Genomic DNA, 18,810 nt, shown 5'->3' on the forward strand with positions numbered 1-18,810 from the left:
CAGGAGACTTTTGTACCTGAAACAGCTTCCTTTTTTCTTTACTTTCTTCTAGCACTGGTGGGTGTGGAGAACAGGTTCCTAGAATAAATGGGGCTTGGTGGAGTGCAGTCAGACCAGGGCAACTTTTTCTGGAAGGGATTAGTGACATTTTATAACATAATTTACTTTGAGTATATGAATAGATACTAGTGTGGGATTCAGAGTGGACATACATGGGGGAGTTGCTGTGTGCCTTCCACCATGTAGGCTCCAGCGGTGGAACTCAGGTCAGGCTTGGCAGTGAGTGCCCTTGTCTGCTGAGCCATCTCCCTTTCCAGTGGCCAGACTTCTCTTATGGAAGTCTGATTTTTGTTTTCTTTTGGTCTCTCCTGTTCCCCTGTCATATTCCCCAAAGAAGAGGTGCTAGGTGGCTGGGTGGTCCAGGATTCTGACAGGCTCTGCATGCTTCCCAGTGTTGATGAGCATCCTAAACACAGGTGTTCACAACATAGTTCCCATGTGGGTGTGAGTGTGGGTGTTCCCTGAGCTGGCTTCTGTATAGCATGTATGTCTATGTAAGAGTGTCAGCTCTTGGAGTTACAGTTGTGAGCTTTCATGTGGGTGCTGGGATTTGAATCCAGGTCCTCTGGAAGAACAGTTAGTGCCCTTAACCGCTGAGCCATCTCTCCAGCCCTGCAAAGTTACCTTGTGGCTTTGATTCCTTACTTGTATTCTCCCATAACTGGTCATCAGAAGTTTGTTGGCTCCACCTTCTACCCATAAGGTCCCACTCAGCATCTTCTCTCCCTGGGTTACTTATACCCACGATCTTCCATGGGGTCTCTGTCCCCTGTCTCAGTATTCATTTTTCCTAGAAGGCTGTGGTCAGCTGTACCTTCCTTTCTCCCTTTCAAAATAAGAGCTGAGGTCTTCTCTGATGTGCCTCTCTGATGTGTCCTCTGTTCCTGGTCTGTCCCTAGTTCTTCATCTTATCATCCTTCCCTTTCTGCATTCTTTTTTTGTTTGTTTGTTTGTTTTGTTTTGTTTTTCCAGACAGGGTTTCTCTGTGTAGCCTTGGCTGTCCTAGACTCACTTTGTAGACCAGGCTGGCCTCGAACTCACAGTGATCTGCCTGCCTCTGCCTCTGCCTCTGAGTGCTGGGATTAAAGGCTGAGCCACCATGCCCAGCCCCCTTTCTACATTCTGCTCAGCCACACTGGCCTCTTTGCTTTTCTTCTCACATAAGACTACTTCCTTTAGGTCTACACCCAAGAGTCCCTTCTCCGGGACCTCTGTGGCACTCAGGCTGAGGAGGCAGCCATCTCAGCTGTCCTGCTCCCTTCCTTTCTGTTTCTAGGCACAGCACTTATTATCAGCTAAGCTGCATTTACTTACCTTGTTTCTTATCTGCCTCCCCACACTGGAAGATAAGCTGTGTGAGGTCAGAGGTTTCTGCCATGGTTGGTCCAGCACTCTGACCCTCCTGCCTGTACAGCTCGGAGCTCAGCAGCCTTGTTCTCTGGCTCTGTATGCTCATTCCCCTTGGAGTGATGTCTGCATTCTGGAATATCTTGTTCCAACCTGGTACCTGCTTGAGCTTCCTTCTCCATGCCCTTTCCCGTTTCCTGCTCAGACAGGATGCCTTATTGGTCCTTGTGTATATTCTGTCTTCTTCCTGTTGCCAGATGCACCACTTCTCCCTTCAGAGTGCCTTTCGTGCAGCTCTTTCCAGCTCCGCTTCCTCTTGTCACAGCTGAAGGGACTTTTTTTCAGCTTAGATGACTTGTACTCTGGCATCTTCCTTTCTTGCATTTGGCCTGGTGGTTGATTTGTACCCGGTCTTCTTTGTTTCCTCGCACATAGAGCACTGTGTCCTTGACCCCCACCCCTTCCCATGTGCATACACACTCCACAGCACCTGGAAGCATCTTACTGGGTAAGCATTCTATACAATGACATGGCAAAGTGAGTAATAAAGGCAGTGCCCTGTGCTGTTGGGTTTTTGTGTCCGGTTTCCTGGAACTGCCTGGAGAAGAGTGGGTTGCCTTGCAGATTTCCGGGTGCCAGCTCTGCTCTCCTGGGACTTGCTCTGTAGATCACCTTAGCTTCAAATTCAGAGGGCTCCTGCCTCTGCCTCCCCAGTGCTGGGATTATGCGTGTGCCACAAAGTTTGGCTGATTCTTTTCTTTCAAAAAACTTCATTTTGTTCCTTTCCATTTCTTTGTTTTAGAATAAGCCTCTGCCTAATTGGTAAACACCAACTATCTTTTCTGCACAGAAAACATCCTGGTAGAAAGTGGCTGTCTACCTATGGGAGAGTTATCAAAGGCAGTGTTCAACAAAGTCAGGCCTAAGATGCTCTATGAAGGCAGAAGGGTTTTAAGAGATTATTTTTGTTACTTAAAAAAAAATTATGTGTATAGGTGCTTTGCCTATATGTATGTCTGTACACCATGTGTGTGCTTCAGTGCCCAGGAAGGCCAGAAGAGGGCTGTGGATCCCTTGGAACTGGAGTGACAGATGGCTGTAGGCATTGGGGATGGAACCCAGATCCTCTAGAAAAGCAGCCAGTGCTCTAACCACTGAGCAACCTCTCCCGCCCCTTTTGTAAAGTGCACACTTACTCCAGCATGAGAACTATTGCACTTCCCCAGCGACAGGCTGTGCAGTCTTTAACCAGTGATTTTCAGGGGCTGCTTCCTGAGGTTCTGTTCTGATATCTCGTAGGTCTTCTGGCTTCTGCAGAGTGTGTACGTAGCTTTAGCTGACCTCTGGTCTTCTACCTGGGTCTTTGTTTTCCTCATTTGTTCTTGTGTCCTTGCTGTCCTCTGTTGAAATAGACATAATTGTTCGTCCTGTGTGTGCATCCCAGCAGCCACAGTCTCTGCTGTGGGTTCTAGACTGCCCTGTCATACAGACTCTTGGTGTTGCAGCAGGAAAGGTCCTACTGGTGAAGTCTAAGCCCTTCACTTGCTCAGTACTGTTTCATCCCTTTCCTGTTTTGGAAGTAAGCAGGGGCACTTGTCAAAAACAAAAACCTCTTTATTACTCTAAAGTACCAGTTTCTGTTAGAAGGATGAGTTTAAGTGACTCATCTTGGTTGATGAGTCTGATTTTTTTAAAAACAGAACAGTCAGACTTGTTCTGTGCCTTGACACCGCCCCCAACACACACACACACACACACACACACACACTTGTTCCCACAGGTATGATGGTGAGCTGTGTGTGCTGAACACCTTACCGCATTTCAGCCCTCACTGCCACTGTTGTGAGAGAGAGCTGAGCCCATGAGAAAGCTTATACTCAAATAATACTTTTTTAGGAATGACTTGCCTCACAAACTGTCCTCTAGTCTACTTTCAGTGAAGAGCTGATCTGATTTTTGATAGGTTACACCGCTTCAGTTTAAGTTTGATGCTTCAGGTAAAATAAATTTAATGGCTGCAGAAAACATCTGTGTCATTTCTATAAAATGGCAGAAAGTATTTTAAAATATGAGTATTTTTATCCAGTGTCTCTTAAAGAACCTATTAAAACGACTTAGCTAGAAAATACTTTGCACTTAGGTATAATTTACAACAGAAAGTAAGGACCTATAGACTACACTTTTGACTGAAAAATTAGATGCTGGTTGGCAACATACCCTGGGCCATGGAGACCTGCTGATGACAGGAAACACCGTCTGAGGAAGAAGTAAAGGGAGGGTCACAACGGATAGAACTTCCTCTTCCTTGTAGCATCAGGGACGGGGGCTGGCCTGTTGATGCTCCTCTGTAGGCTGGGGTCTCAGTGTCTTCACTTTCTCACTGATTTTTCCCTTTACTTCTTAGGTTTCCATGAAAGCAGTGAGGACTAAGTAAATCTAAACAAAACAATGGGGACTTCTTGCTGCATTCACATTTATCTGTTTTGTAAGTGGGATGTGTGACCCTTCTGTTAAAATTGCAGCTGTAACTGTCATGTCTGGCTTGGTCAGAATGCTACTGATGTCTCTGTGTGCTGTTTGTGTTTCAGATCGTCTCACAGAGTGGTTGCTTGGGCGTCCCCGCTGGATTTGGGTCTGTGGTGCAAATGGAGTTTAGGACTCAGTGGACTCAGCCCTAATGAGAAAAGCCTATGCCCAAAATGGAGAAGAAGCGGAGAAAGAAATGAAAGCCTCTTTTTGGGCCAAGCCGTGGGTGACCATGGGACTGAGGTTTTCCTTATGTTGGACAAGTCTGTAGGATGGCCAATCAGTAAGGTTGCAGCTTTTAGCCAAAACAGAAATTCACTTCTGATCAAGGAAGAACCTAGTGCGATTTGAATTTATGCAATTTTGTGACCATATTCACTTAGGACCATGAAGCTCATCAACATCTGGCTTTTTCTGCTGGTGGCTTTGCTCTGTGGGAAGAAGCATCTGGGTGACAGGCTGGGGAAGAAAGCTTTTGAAAAGGTCCCGTGCCCTAGCTGTTCCCACCTGACGTTGAAGGTGGAATTCTCCTCAACTGTGGTAGAATATGGTAATGAATTGTTTTCCAAGTTGGGCCCTCTCATCTTACTGTTTTCACACTTAATATAAATATTAGCTTCCACTCCACTTCTGTGGTAAATTTCAAATGGATTGAGTGCACGCCACATAGGTGTTAACCTTTGCTTAAAGTGTTTTCCCTGTGGAGTAGGACTGACTGCACCTTTGGAGCTGGGAGGGTGCAGATGCATGCTCTCGGCTGACACTGCAGCAGTCAAGCAAGACTCAGTCAGAAGAGCTGGCCAGAAGTCTGTGACTTGCTGCTGAGCTTTGTCCTCACCTTCTGAAGAACAAACAGCTGTACATTCTCTGAACTCCTTTCCCTGTTGGAAAACTATATTTCAGTACTGTAGTCAAATTTCAGTAGATAGGTCTTATTTGATTTTACTTTATTTTTTCCAATTTGCAAATGTTTTGTGTGTATGAATGTTTTGCCTGCATGTTTTGCCACTCATGCAGGTCACATGAGTGCTTGGCACTTGTGGAGGCCGGAGTGAGTTTTGTCTCCTTTGGAACTGGGGGTTGTGGAGCACTATGTGTGTCCTGGGAACTGAAGCCAGGGTCTTCTCTAAGAACGTTATGCATTCAGAACGCCTGAGCCCTCTCCCCAAGCCCCTGGCTTATATATCTTAAAATGTATTTTGATTATATGTGTGTACAGATATGTGCATGTGTGTGCAAATGCCTGCGGAGGCTAGAGGCATAGGTTTCCCTGGGGCTGGAGGTACAGGTGCTGTGAGCTGCCTGGTGAGTGCTGCAAGGGAGGTCCCTGCTCTTACTACTGAGCGGTCTCATTAGACCCACTTACTTAAAAAACAACAACGCACAGGTATCTGGTTCTGAACTATTTATGTGCTTGAGATTCATAGGAGTCAGCTTTACCCAGAACTGGCATTTTAAACTCAACTTTTTCTTCTTGCTTTTATTTTGCTGTGGGCTTTAAGGTACATTGTTCTTTTGCCTACGAAGGTTCAGATTAGGTATACTCTGTTATGTATGTGAGTACTTACTTCTACTGTGACCTTTGATTGCAGAATATATTGTGGCTTTCAACGGATACTTCACAGCCAAAGCTAGAAACTCATTTATTTCAAGTGCCCTGAAAAGCAGTGAAGTGGACAACTGGAGAATAATACCTCGGAACAACCCATCCAGTGACTACCCTAGTGATTTTGAGGTGATTCAGATAAAAGAAAAACAGAAGGCCGGGCTGCTCACACTTGAAGATCACCCAAACATTAAGCGAGTGACACCCCAGCGGAAAGTCTTCCGTTCCCTGAAGTTTGTTGAATGTGAGTATGGGGAGCACAGGCTGCGCCACTGCTCAGCTTTCACCACAGAGACACCAAGAGTGATTTGGGGACACCTGTGTCCTTTTTCACAATTCTCCAGGAGGGAATGTTGTCCTGACAGGCAATTCCTTTGTGTTGTTTTTTGAGACAGGGTTTCCTATAGCTGAGGCTTCAGATTCACTATGAAGCTAAGACTGGCTGGCCGTGAACTCCTGCCTTCCACGTACTCTTACCTCCACCTCCCATTGCTGTGATTGCAGGCATGCACTGCCATGGCCAGTGGACAGCACTTTCTTGAGAAAAGCAGCTTCATGCTGTCTTGGAAGAAACTCTGAGTGTCTGTCATGGACAATGGTCGTGACCTGTATCTGTCTGTGTTCACATGGGACTCTTAACTTTGAGTCTACCAGCCCTGTATGTGTAGAGTAGAAAGTCTTTTTAAAAAGGAAAAAAGAAAAGTCAGTTCTGTTCTATAACCCAGGCTTAGAACTGAGACAGTTTTTTTTTTCCTGAGCCTTACAAATGCTGGCATTATAGAGGTATGCCACTCCACCTTTCCATGTGCCTTGCCTCTGAACACAGGTTTTTATTTTTACAGCCCTCTTATAACATAGCTTTTTCCTGGGCTTTGTTTTGTTTCTGACCAGAGGTGGCTGTTACTCTGTGGGCATTGACACTGAGTATGGCCAATGGAGTCTGGCTCTCAATTTCTTGGCCTAGTATTACCTCCAGTTGGGCCTTTGAAGGTATCCTTAAGTAACAAACTACAAACTTGATGCAGTGCTTTCTGTAATGTAGAGGACCTGATGCTACCAGAGGAACATTTTTTTTTTCTGTTTGTCAAACCAGGTTAGCACACTGCTAGATTTAACAATTTACTGACCTCTAGAGCTCAAGAATGTTTTTTGGAGACTTGGAGTTGCCTGATCCTAGCCACTAAGCCTAGATTGATGGGGTTTCTTTCTATGGGGTCTGTACTGCATTGTCACATACTACCCCTGACACTCCCAAGGAAAGCTCCCTCCCCACATGCCCGTTCTTCCTGTGGCTAGCTGTAGTCTTGAGCAGGAAGCCCCTTTTCACTCTAAGTTTCTCTTTTCTCTCCTAACATAGAGGTATTGACCCACTGGTTCTCAGAGGATGAAGCGACACAGTGCCAGAGTGCAGTGCTTAGCAGCTTGCTCACAGTGGGTGACAGCAGTTGAGCTCGTTTTGCTTGGTGTTGGGCTGTCTTGCTTTGGATCCTTGGATCCCACTGAGTTTTGTCCCACTGGCCCTAAGACAAAGCTAACATCTTTTCTGTAAGAGATATTTAATAACATCATGAAGATGTCCACCTGTGCTGGCTTGTTTACATCAACTTGATATAAGCTAAAGTCATCTGAGAGGAGGAAACTTCATTTGAGAAAATGCCTCCATAAGAACCGGCTATAGGCAAGCCTGTAGGGCATTTTCTTAATTAGTGATTGATTGGAGAGGGCTCAGCCCATTGTGGGTGGGCTGGTGGTCCTGGGTTCTATAAGAAAGCACAGCAAGCCTTAGGGAGCAAGCCAGTAAACTGCAGCACCCCTCCCTCCATGGCCTCAGCATCAGCTCCTCCTCCAGGATCCTGTCCTGTCTGAGTTCCTGTCCTGTCTTCTCTTGGTGATGGATTGTTGCCTGGAACTGTGAGCAGAAATAACCTCTCTCTTCCTCAAGGTGCTTTGGTCATAGTGTTTCATCATTAGTGACTCTAGCCAGGACATCATCTCCGTTGTTTGTAGATGTCTTGCTGTTCTTTTTGCCAGTTCCTTTGGTCCACGCTAATGTTCCCAGTTTTCTCAGCAGTTGTTCATATGACACTCTGTGCCTCTCTCTGATTTTCTTTGAGTGCTCTGTTCTGTTCTAGGTCAAGCAGAGCAGACTACGTACATCATCTACGTGTTCTTACTCAGTGTCTCTGGGGCTGTCCCTGCTGTTGACTTAGAGACTAGAGTCACGCGGGAAACTCAGTGCAGATAGACTTGAGTTGGGTTATCAGCTGCTCCTTAGGGTTGACAGTCTCTCTTTTCCAGGTCCCATGTTTTAATATGTTGGTCTTGAAGTCTTGAGAATGTGAGTCATTTGCTTTAGAGCCAGTACTGTAGGAGTGCAGGCTTGTTCTTAAAATGATTTGAGGGCTAGCAAGGTGGCTCATGGGTGAAGGTGCTTGCATGTAAGTCTCCAATCTGAGTTCAGTCTCTGGGGATGTTGGAAGGAAAGAACTAATGATATAAAGTTGTGTGTGCTCCCCCACACTAATAAGTGAAATAAGGTTTTAAAGATAAGATTTGTTTGCCATTATAACAGACTTTGAAAGGTAAAATGAAAACTCATAATATTTATTTTATTTTATTTATTCATTTATTTTTTATTTTATTTTTTTAATACAGGGTTTCTCTGTATAGACCTGGTTGTCCAGGAGCTCACTCTGTAGACCAGGCTGGCCTTGAACACAGAGATTTGCCTGCTTCTACCTCCCAAGTGCTGAGATTAAAGGTGTGTGCCGCCACCGCCCAGCACTCTTTTATTTATTTTTTTAATGAATGGATTTTTCAGCTATTAAAATTCATCATTTAAATGTACAATTTGATAGATCGTGACAAAAGCACACAGGCTAGGTACAGAGTATTCTATCACCTCCGACCCTTGCCCTCCTGGTTCTTTTAGGTTTTTTTTGTTTTGTTTTTTTTTTTTAGAGAAAAAAAACTTTAAAGAGAAAATTAGAAAGTAAGGAAATTATTGAGTTTGAGGCAGTACCTACCTAGTTTAAAATCCTGCTGAAGTCTGGCCAGAGGTGTTCAGTCAGGCAAGACATCTCTTTTCTCTCCAGGGTGCAGCACTGTAAAAGCTGCTGATAATCCAGTGGGCAGCTCCAAGCCACCCTTTCTTCTGGCTTCTTGAGGGCAGGACACTGGTGGGAATGGTTTTTGGCTTTAGTGTTTTGGTGTCATAGGGCTTTGTGGGATAGCCTAGGCTGGCTTTAAACTTGTAGTCCTCTGTTTTGGCCTTGTTCGGGCTGGGTTACAGATGTGCATGACCATGGCCCCCAGCCAGCAGAGCTTCTGCAAAAGTTACTATAAATCTTTCTCTGCCTTCCCTTGTCTACAACATTTTAAGAATCATTTGGGAATAATATAGCAAGTAAATTTGGTCTCATAGTTGTGGTTGCCTTGAGGAAAGTCCTGAAACATGACTTCAAGGTGACCTTGCTGCTTGCAGGAAGTGGCCTTGCCTTACAGCATTGTGTGCACTTTTCCTCTTGATCTCTGACCACGCTCTTCCTTGACTCTAGCTGAACCCATTGTGCCCTGTAATGAAACCCGGTGGAGCCAGAAGTGGCAGTCATCTCGTCCCCTGAGAAGAGCCAGTCTTTCCTTGGGTTCTGGATTCTGGCATGCAACAGGAAGACATTCAAGTCGACGATTGCTGAGAGCCATTCCTCGCCAGGTTGCCCAGACGTTGCAGGCAGATGTGCTGTGGCAGATGGGATACACAGGTGTGTGCTGCAGGCTGGGGGTTTAGACAGCAATCAGGGATGCCATCCACTGGGTTGCCCTCCACAGCTCTGCCACAATGTATGTTTGTCCTTTTCACCATGTATGGAGCTGGGTACAGTTAACTCTACTGGCATCTGCCTCTTAATTCTAGCATCTGCTTCTGTGGCTTTTATTTATACATGTAAACATTTTGTGTGTGTGCATGCACATGTATACACACGTGTATGTGTATATGTGTGTATACATATAGGAGTGCATGTGTGAGGGTAAGTGAATATGTGCCATAACTTGCATGTTAAAATCAGTATGACTTGTAGGTATCTCTTCTCTCCAACTCTCTGAGACCTGGGAATGGAATGCAGGGCATTGTGTTTGACTATTACTTTGCTGTCAACACTACACAAAACAGCAGCTCACATCTTCCACCATGTGCTGCAGTGCCACATCACGGCCACACCTGCAAAGCTGCATTTTTCTAGGAAGGTCATATCATTGAAAGATGGACACCTGGATTTGGACAGCCGCATGACCATTAGACTTACTCATTTGGTTTTGTGGAGTGACAGAGTGATCTTCCCCCTAGCTGGCCACTTGTTTCAGGAAACTCAGAACTAGTGAGAATCCTTTTGTTTTTGCTTATGAGGCAGAAGAGTTCTGTCTTCACTGGTGTATGAGTTTCTGTGGGCTGTGTTCTACCCAAAGGACCTGTCCTTGGTTTCCTGTTTCTGTGGCTCCCTCAGAGGAATGGTGTTTTATGGGTAGGAATCAAGAAAGAGTAATTCTCCCAATGTGATTGTTATTTTCTTTTTTTTTTTTTTTGGGATAAGGTGCTAATGTCAGGGTTGCAGTCTTTGATACTGGGCTCAGTGAGAAGCATCCGCACTTCAAGAATGTGAAGGAAAGAACCAACTGGACCAATGAGCGGACCCTGGATGATGGTAGGTCCCAGTCACATGAGGGCATGAGGGCAAGGCTCTCAGTCTGGAGGCCAGTGCTTGTGAGCTGGCCTCTAATGCACAGACAAGCCCAGGTACTCAGAAACTTTGCTGAAGCTCTCAGATGATGTGGGGAAGTAGAGGCTGGAGGAGGAGGAAGTACCTGCTGAGAAAGGTTATTTGTGGGGTTGCCCACAAGGGGGAGAAGTAAGTAAGTAAGAGCAAGGGTGTTTAGAGTTTGGGGCGCAGACTCAGCAGAGGCTGCTGCTGTGTTTCCAAGACTAGGTAGGTATGGTCAGTGGTTTTGAGTGCTCTCCCTTGTTGTGCATCCTCAGCTGTCTCATGAGACTTTTTTTTCTGTGGCTCAGGCCTGGGCCATGGCACGTTTGTTGCAGGTGTAATTGCCAGCATGCGGGAGTGCCAGGGATTTGCCCCAGATGCAGAGCTGCACATCTTCAGGGTCTTTACCAACAATCAGGTAGGTGTTTGAGGGGCCTTGAGGGGCCTTGAGACATGTGAGTGGTCAGAGCTGAGGTATGAAGTAAAAAGCCATTGCATGGCCACTGCAGATGGCATGCTGCTGTGACAAATCTTCATTACTGTAACGTGTGTCTCACTGTCCTGCTTTCTGTGTCCTTCCCCCAGCACTGTATTCATCAGCTTTCCCCTGTCCTGAAGACCTTTCTCCAAAGCCATGGTGATTCCTTGGTCAGTTTGTCCTTCACAGGCTTGCCTGAGCCCTCTGGCCCATTGTCCAGGTCTTCCATGATAAAGTAATGGCAAGTTCATGGCACGTTTGCCTCCCAGCTCAGTCCCCACTGCTGGAGAATGGGGTCTATGTTACTGACCTCTGTATCTTAGCACCTAAGGTTTATGGCTTTGTTCCCTTGTTTCATCTAGAAACAGAAAAGGGAGAGTTTAGAGGGAGGGGAGAGAGGGGGGGGGAGGGAGAGGGAGGAAGGATAAGAATGAATAAATCTGAGAATATGAATATGTGTGTGTATAATTCATGGTACTCATTTATGTGTAGAGGCCATATGACAGCCTGAACACCATCTACCTTGTTGCTTTTGTTGTTGGTTTGTTTGCTTGTTTGCTTTTAAGACAGGGTCTCACTTTTTTTCCTTGTCTGGCCTGGAGCTTATTATGTAGACCAGGATGGCCTCAAACTTATGAGCTCATAGAGGTCCTCCTATCCCAGCATCCTGAGTGCTGGGATTAAAGGTGTGCAGTGCCATGCCCAACTTCACCTTGTTTTTGAGACAGGCTCTCTCATTGGTACTAGAGAAAGAGAAGAGCAGCAGCAGCAGGTCCAGGAAGGAGCTGACACACAATCCCTTCATAAAATGCCGCTTATTAGGAGAAAAGACCTTATGGTGGGAGAGAAAACATTAGGCAGAAACAATACAGATTGTGGAGAGCTAAACACTATAGGATCTTGGAAAGAGGAAAGAGAAGCTTCCCTTTAAGGCCTGGAGAACAGCATCATTAAGAGTGACAGTAAAGCCGGGCGTGGTGGCACACGCCTTTAGTCTCAGCACTCGGGAGGCAGAGGCAGGCGGATCACTGTGAGTTCAAGTCCAGTCTGGTCTACAAATGAGTCCAGGACAGCCAAGGCTACACAGAGAAACCCTGTCTCGAAAAACAAAACAAAAAAGAATGAGACTAAGAGACATATGGAAAAACAAGGAGCTCACTACCACAGGTTGTGGGGAGGCCAGAGGAGCCTCTTTAGAGAGCAGCTTTCCAAGCACTTCCTGATAAGCATATCCCAAGAACAAGGAAATTGTCAGGCTGGCAGTAAGTTTCATATCATGTGATTTAGTTCAGAGTAGCGTACAAGGCAGCTTGGTACTATAAATTGAGAGCTGTCATGTCTCCGTGTAGATTGTTTAACTCTGTTCCAAAGGGCGCTGCAGGGGGGCCTGGCCAAGTTCAGGCTTTAGGGTCCAGTCTAAACATGAAGGCCTGTGTTGAAACAGCTGGGACCTGGAGCTTCCTCATTAGGCTAGTCTGGCTAGCAAAAAAGCCCCAGGGATCTGCCCCCCCTGTTGTGAGATTTCAGGCATGCACCACTACGTCCAGATTTTAATGTGTGCACCAGATTCATGTTTGCATAGCAAGCTCTTGACCCACTTAATATTTTTCCTGTTGCTGTGACAGAATACTCTGTCAAAAGCAACTTAATGGAGAAAGGCTGATTCTGGCTCACAGTTCAAAGTTTTGCTCATCACGGACTGGAAGTGGTGGTAGGACCTTGAGGGAGCTGGTCACAAGGACCCAAAGTCACAAAGCAGAAAAGTAGTGAGTGCAAACCAATGTTCTGTTCTCTCTCCCAGGATGACCCAATAAAATGGGTCTTCCTGTGTGAATTAATATAACGAAGGTGACTCCCTCAGGCATGACCAGAGGCCCATCTCCGAGTTGGTTCTAGAGTCTTCAGATTGACAATTAACACTAGTGGTCACAACACTGAACCTCTCCAGCACATCGAAAGGCAGCACAGTGATGACACCCGCTCTTTTTGGTGGCTTTCAGCTCACTCCTCCCACCTCTCTTTGAGGTAGTGTTCTGAGCTTCTTATGTTGCCTCTTAGAATTTCTTTTACATGTCAGCATGCAGTTTAACTTTTAAAAGCCTTTAAAAATCATCTCCTTACTATACTCTTCTGCCCACTCTGAACATGATTTTGTGTTTTTGTTGTTGGTTTTTGGTTTTGCTTTTGAGACACGGTCTTACTCTGTAGCCCAGACTGGTTTGGAACTCACTATATAACCCAGGCTGACCTAAAACTCATGGCAGTCTTCCTGCTGCAGCCTCTTAAGTGCTGGGATTAGTTGTGAGTCACCATGCCTGGCTTAGCTTGTACATAAAAACAAACAAACAACAACAAAGGCATCCCAGAAAGCAATTTAATGAACATAACGTAAGGAAAGTAGCAGATGAACGCTGGTGTTAGGATCTGTGAGGTGACTGTGGTTGCTCCTGTTTGTCCTTCAGTGTTTTAGGAATGAGGGACATTAGATACCTTAAACTGTAGACATGCTTGCTGTGACAGTTAGGACGGGTCCTTTTATAAGGATACTTCACAGCTCAGGCTCGTCCTAGAAGGCATGATGTAAGCTAGACAGTTGCCTGTTGCCCTGTAGGGGAGAGAGAGCATACAGCACAGCCCTCTTTCTTGGGCCTAGTTCCAGGACTTAGTTTGTGGATGTAATGTTTATATTCTAAAGTGTTTTTACCTGGGATTTGTCCCCATGCTTTGAAGAGTGTGCTTGTCCTTAGAAACCAGCTCTGTCATAGCCCTTTACATTTCTGCTGAGGCCCTCAGAGGACTGTTTCCATTTAACCAGGTATCTTACACATCATGGTTTTTGGATGCCTTCAACTATGCCATCCTAAAGAAGATTGATGTTCTAAACCTTAGCATTGGTGGGCCCGACTTCATGGATCATCCCTTTGTTGACAAGGTTGGTCAAGTCACTGTGCAGGGCACTGTGTTGGGTGACAGCTCCTGTGCTTTTATACCCTGAGTTGTGTGTCATCTCCACTGAGGCAATGACAGCTTTATGAAACAGATGGCTAATGACATGAATGCCTGGGAACAGATATTTTTAAGGAGCATTACTGCCTCCTTGGTGCCTTGATGCTTTCTGTTTAAACCTGTACTCTGTTTTCCTGAGCCTGGCCACTGGGCCAGTGTGCAGTGCACTGTCCTCCAAACCCTTGTCACAATGTGCCCATTCCACTGGGCCTAGCACTGCTTTGGAGGGGACTTTTTTCTTGGGCATACTTGCTGAAGTTCCACAGTTTGAGGGACAGTGACTTCTTGATAGCAGCATTCATTAACTAATTGCTTAATTATTTTGTAGGTGTGGGAATTAACTGCTAACAATGTAATCATGGTTTCTGCTATCGGCAATGATGGACCTCTTTATGGGTAAGTCACCCCAGCAGGGTAATGTGAGGGATTCTTCTTCCCCTGATGTAACTGAAGTTGTGTCTCCTGTCTGAGTGTTTCTGTGTGTGTCCTTGTTTATTTATATCTGTCTTAAATTTGGTATTCTGTTTTTAATTTTAAAAAATAAAATGCATAATGACCCCCAAGTCCTCACCATCATTTATAATAAACAATTATAAATGGAAAAAACCAGTCTTTTTATGTTAATTTTAAAAAGCTTATTTGTATTTTAGAGGCCTTCACCCCCAAAATAGAATGGGTCTGGGAGCTGGCTCATTTGGTAAAGTGCTTGCCAGGCCAGCATGAGGAAATGAGTTTGGATTCCCTGAGCACCCACATAAAGAGCCAGGTGTGGCTAAATGCACCTAGGACCCCAGCACTAGGGGTAGGAATGAAGAGCAGAAGATCCTTGGGGCTTGCTGGCCAGCTAGTTGATGAGCTTTGGGTCAGGAAAAATCCTGCCTCATAAAATAAGGTAGAAAATAATTCAGGAAGACACTTAATGTTGACCTCTCACCTCCACCAACACGAGTATGTACATGCCCACGCATGCTAAAATATACATATGCTCCACACAGACACGAAAGATAACCAGGAAGCGGGCTATGATGACATAAACCTGTAATCCTAGTACTTAGGAGGTTTTGGAGGCAGAAGGATCAGGAGTTCAAGTTCAGCCTGGATTATATGAGACCCTATTTCATAGAAAGCAAGATAGTAATTAAGATAGTGGGTCTCGTTAGGGACAAGTGAATTCTGAGTATTCTTTGAGACTCACTGTACATAACAGAGTAGTCAAGAGGCAAATAGAGCAGGTGCCTGATGGGAATACAAAGTCAGTGAGGAGAGCAACAAGGGACAGAGTTAAGGTGTCAAGAGTTACAACAATGTCAGCATGAAGTGCTCCCCACTGAAAAATAGGACCTGCTGGGCATGATGGTTTATACCTTTAATCTCAGGCAGGCAGGTCTCTGTGAGTTTGAGGCCAGCTTGGTCTGCATAGTGAGTTCCAGCATAGTCAGGACTCTTAAAAATACCGAACAAACAAAACCTGGCCTCTTAACTTCTCTCTGTAGTTGATGTGTTCCATCTGCAGATGGCATTCATAAGCAATCTCTGGGCACACTTCTGCAATAGAATGCTTGTCACTCTCAGCCAGAGTACTCAGGACGGGTGCAATTCAATACTGGAACCAAGAGTATGAAGTCACCTCAGGAAAGAGAAGATGCCAGGGAATGTGTTCTACATGCTGTGTGCAGTAAGGGGGAGACTGGCTGTGTGCACATATTCACTCTGAATCTGGCTGAGATGTCCTTGGAGCTCTTGCTGAGAGGAGGCGGGCAAAGCAACCAGGGCATAGGACAAGGCCAACAATGTGAAGTTGGTGTTTGGTGGTGCAGCATGGTATGCAAACCATCCCATTTGAGGGTCCATGGTTCTTGTGCTGTGATTCATGAATGTAAATGGCATGAACTGCCCTAAGTGCCTCTTCTGTAGGAAGCACCAGCTCTTGAGGCATCTGATGTCAGCTTTTCTTGTTCCTTTTTTGTGTTTTTCCTAATGCCACATCTCCCATTTCTGACAACCCCCACTCAATTCAGTTACCCAGGTTGTTGGTTTCTTGGACCCTCTTCTTGCATTTAGGCTATCGTCCTGGGCTGTGTTAACATGGACAGGAGTGGAACCAGGCATGACCAGGCAGGCATGATGGAGCCTGTCCAGGCTACAGGCCTTTCCTTTTGAGCCTTGGCTCACTGCTTATCCCAGGATCCTGGGCCTGCTCTTCAGGTGTGGTGCAGGTGATGCTGACACACAGGGGGCCACCGAGGAGATGTGCCCTGACTGGCTGCTGCCACTTCTCTCCTTGGGTCTCTGTTTCTGCTGTGCAGGCCAACATTGCAGCAGTTTTCTGGTAGACAAATATGTTAGGCATATGCACATTGTTCCTCTTTGATACACTCTGGGATTACAAACTTTCTGAAATGTTAGTGTAAGTAGTGTAGACTTTGTGGTCAGATAATCTCTTCCCTTGCGATGTGACAGCAACTATAGGAGATGGGAAAATGGACAGGCTTGGCCATGTTCCACTAAAGCTACCTGTATAGAAACAGATGTGGTATCTGACTTGTGCTATGGCATTTTGCCAGCTCTTTGCCAGAACTTTTGGCTTGCCCTTGTTTACCATTGACATGTACACATCCTCTTTGGGTCTAGTCCCCACCTGTGCCCCGGGAGAAGCAACTGTGCCCACCTGTGCTACTGGCTTCGAACTCACAGAGACTTGAGGACGGGAATTTAAGGTGTGCACTACCATGCCTGGCTATGACTAAACCTGTTTGTCAGTCATTTCACTATAGCTTTTTGTGCAGATCTAGTGCCCTAAGGTCCTGGCATGTGTCTGTTATCTAAGGGCTCAGGATTGCAGGGTGCAGGTAGCTGTCCTCACACTCTCTTGAGGAAGTGGCATGCATAAATTAGTAGGTTTAATTGTAGGAACTCCACTATGGAGCTGGACTCACCTTAGGCAATGTTTGCTCTGGTGAAAGAGACAGAATTGACGCACTTAGATGAACCCCAGAGTGGTGTGAGAGTGTGTAGGTGAGTGTGCTCTGCAGAAGGCCATGCCCAGGAGAGATTGGGGGAGCCTGGAACCCAGAGAAAAGACATCCTCAAAATAGACTCATCCATGAGTGCTAAGGGAGCAAAATGGCCTTCCGGATAAGAGGCTGTAGCATGAAGGTGCAGGAACATGGCATTTTACAGGCCAACGCTAAGGAGCGGCCTCCTGTCACTGCTGTGTACCCTCATACAGATGAACCTAGGAAATGGCCTTAGATTTTCTGGGAATGCTTGACCTGGCTTGAATTATTCATTTTAAATTATTTTTCTTCCCTTATCTTTTCTTTCTCTTTTGTGTGTCTCAATCTAGCACTCTGAATAACCCTGCTGATCAGATGGATGTGATTGGAGTAGGTGGCATTGACTTTGAAGATAACATCGCCCGCTTTTCTTCCAGGGGAATGACTACCTGGGTATGCTTTTCTGTACTAGCCTAATGTGACTCCGGAGCCCTTGGTCTAAGAGCCTATTTGTCAGTGCAGAGGCAGAAAAGTAGCCAGCGCTGTGGGTATGTGCAACCCTGTGAGGACAAGAGATGAGGCTCCGTCGGTGTTAGCTACCGTAGTTCCCGGAGTTGAGCTGTCATGAAGATCCTGGGTGGATTCTGAGGAGCAGTTTCAGATTCCAGCCTTTTTACCATCTTCTGAAGCGTGTGAGTAGGTGAAGTAGACTCAGGCTCAGTTGTTCAAACTGGGAGGAAGACAGCAATTTTCCTCAGTACGAGCTTAGATTTATCTTTGGCCGTAAGAAGTAAATTTCGAAGTTGGTGATTTAGCTTCATGGAGAACACTGGCTGGCAAGTGCTGGACCCCAGGGTCCTTCGCCAGCCCTAAAGTGAAAGTGAAAGCCCTGTAAGAATAGCTGAAGTCAGTTCTGCCCACAGAGCCAGTGCACTCGTTGTTCCCCAGTCAGAATGTTCATGATTGCACTTCATGGGGTTTGAGTGTATCACTTCACTCTTCTTTACCTTAGTTTGGTTCTCTCAGAACAACCAACACTTGGGCCCTTTAATCGTCAAAAGGTGACTAAGAAGCACTGTCCTTGGTGTTCTTTGGGGTCAGGACCTATCTCCTTGCTTGAATTTGACTACATGCTAAGCTCTGGGAGATTTATTTATTTATTGTTTTAAAGATTTATTTATTATGTATACAGTATTCTGCCTGCATGTGAGCCAGCAAGCCTGAAGAAGGCACCAGATCTTATTACAGATGGTTTGTGAGCCACCATGTGGTTTCCGGGAATTGAACTCGGGACCTCTGGAAGAGCAGACAGTATTCTTAACCGCTGAGCCATCTCTCCAGCCTGCACTGGGAGATTTAAAGAAGGCCCAGAAAAATTGACAGCTTCTGGGAACACAGGTCTTGTGTGCCCCCGCAGCACTCTATAGAATAACCTTCCATGCCAGCCTCAGTTGTGCAGTGTGTGCTCCATTAGCTGCTAGGTCTCTGTCCCTCACACACAGGATGCCATCTCAAGAGCTGACCCATTCAGTGCCTTGACACATGGTCTGGTCTGGTAGACTCTACTCTGAATCAGGCCTGCGCTGTACTGTGTTCTCTGTGTTCCTCAGCACGCCTTTGTACTGTCAGGTAGCAAGAAAAAGAGCATCTCTTAGCATTAGTCTGTAGTTCCCTGCACCAGCTGTACATGATGCCATGTTCTTGGCCTTCCTCAAGGGCTTCTTTTTAGTACTATTGAGAAATGTCCCTGAGTTACCTGTGCTGCTGTGGCCAACGTGTCTTCACCCTTTGCCCATGCTTCTACACTCTTTATGACTGATTGCCAGGGAATGATTTTCATTTCAAATAGGTATAGTTTTTCTCACAGAATATAATTTAAGTTTTTGGCCAGGGTGGTAGCACATACTTGTAGTCCCAGCACTAAGAAGCCTGGAACAAAAAGATTACAAAAAAGTTCAAGTCTAGCCTGGGCTACCCAGCAAGACAAGCTCTGGAGATGCAGGGAGAGAGTTAGTTTAAAATCCTCTTGTGCCG

General features: G+C 45.8%; 1 protein-coding gene across 2 annotated transcripts in view; it reads left to right on the forward strand.

Moving 5' to 3' along the window:
* Positions 1–18,810, forward strand: part of MBTPS1 (membrane bound transcription factor peptidase, site 1) — a 53,336-nt gene that overhangs the window by 7,567 nt on the left and 26,959 nt on the right. The window contains exons 2-11 of one of the 2 annotated variants that reach the window (XM_084757447.1): positions 3,812–3,892; positions 3,996–4,216; positions 4,317–4,483; positions 5,526–5,783; positions 9,097–9,300; positions 10,129–10,239; positions 10,605–10,714; positions 13,590–13,706; positions 14,109–14,176; positions 17,127–17,229. In XM_084757447.1, coding sequence (XP_084613573.1) covers positions 4,206–4,216; positions 4,317–4,483; positions 5,526–5,783; positions 9,097–9,300; positions 10,129–10,239; positions 10,605–10,714; positions 13,590–13,706; positions 14,109–14,176; positions 17,127–17,229 — 1,149 coding nt within the window. In that variant the 5' untranslated portion in view covers positions 3,812–3,892; positions 3,996–4,205. The remainder of the gene's footprint in view (positions 1–3,811; positions 3,893–3,995; positions 4,217–4,316; positions 4,484–5,525; positions 5,784–9,096; positions 9,301–10,128; positions 10,240–10,604; positions 10,715–13,589; positions 13,707–14,108; positions 14,177–17,126; positions 17,230–18,810) is intronic. The other variant, XM_084757448.1, reaches the window with a different exon arrangement.

This window comes from Acomys minous, assembly GCF_964271855.1.
Source record: "Acomys minous genome assembly, chromosome: 14".
NCBI classification, from domain to species: domain Eukaryota; kingdom Metazoa; phylum Chordata; class Mammalia; order Rodentia; family Muridae; genus Acomys; species Acomys minous.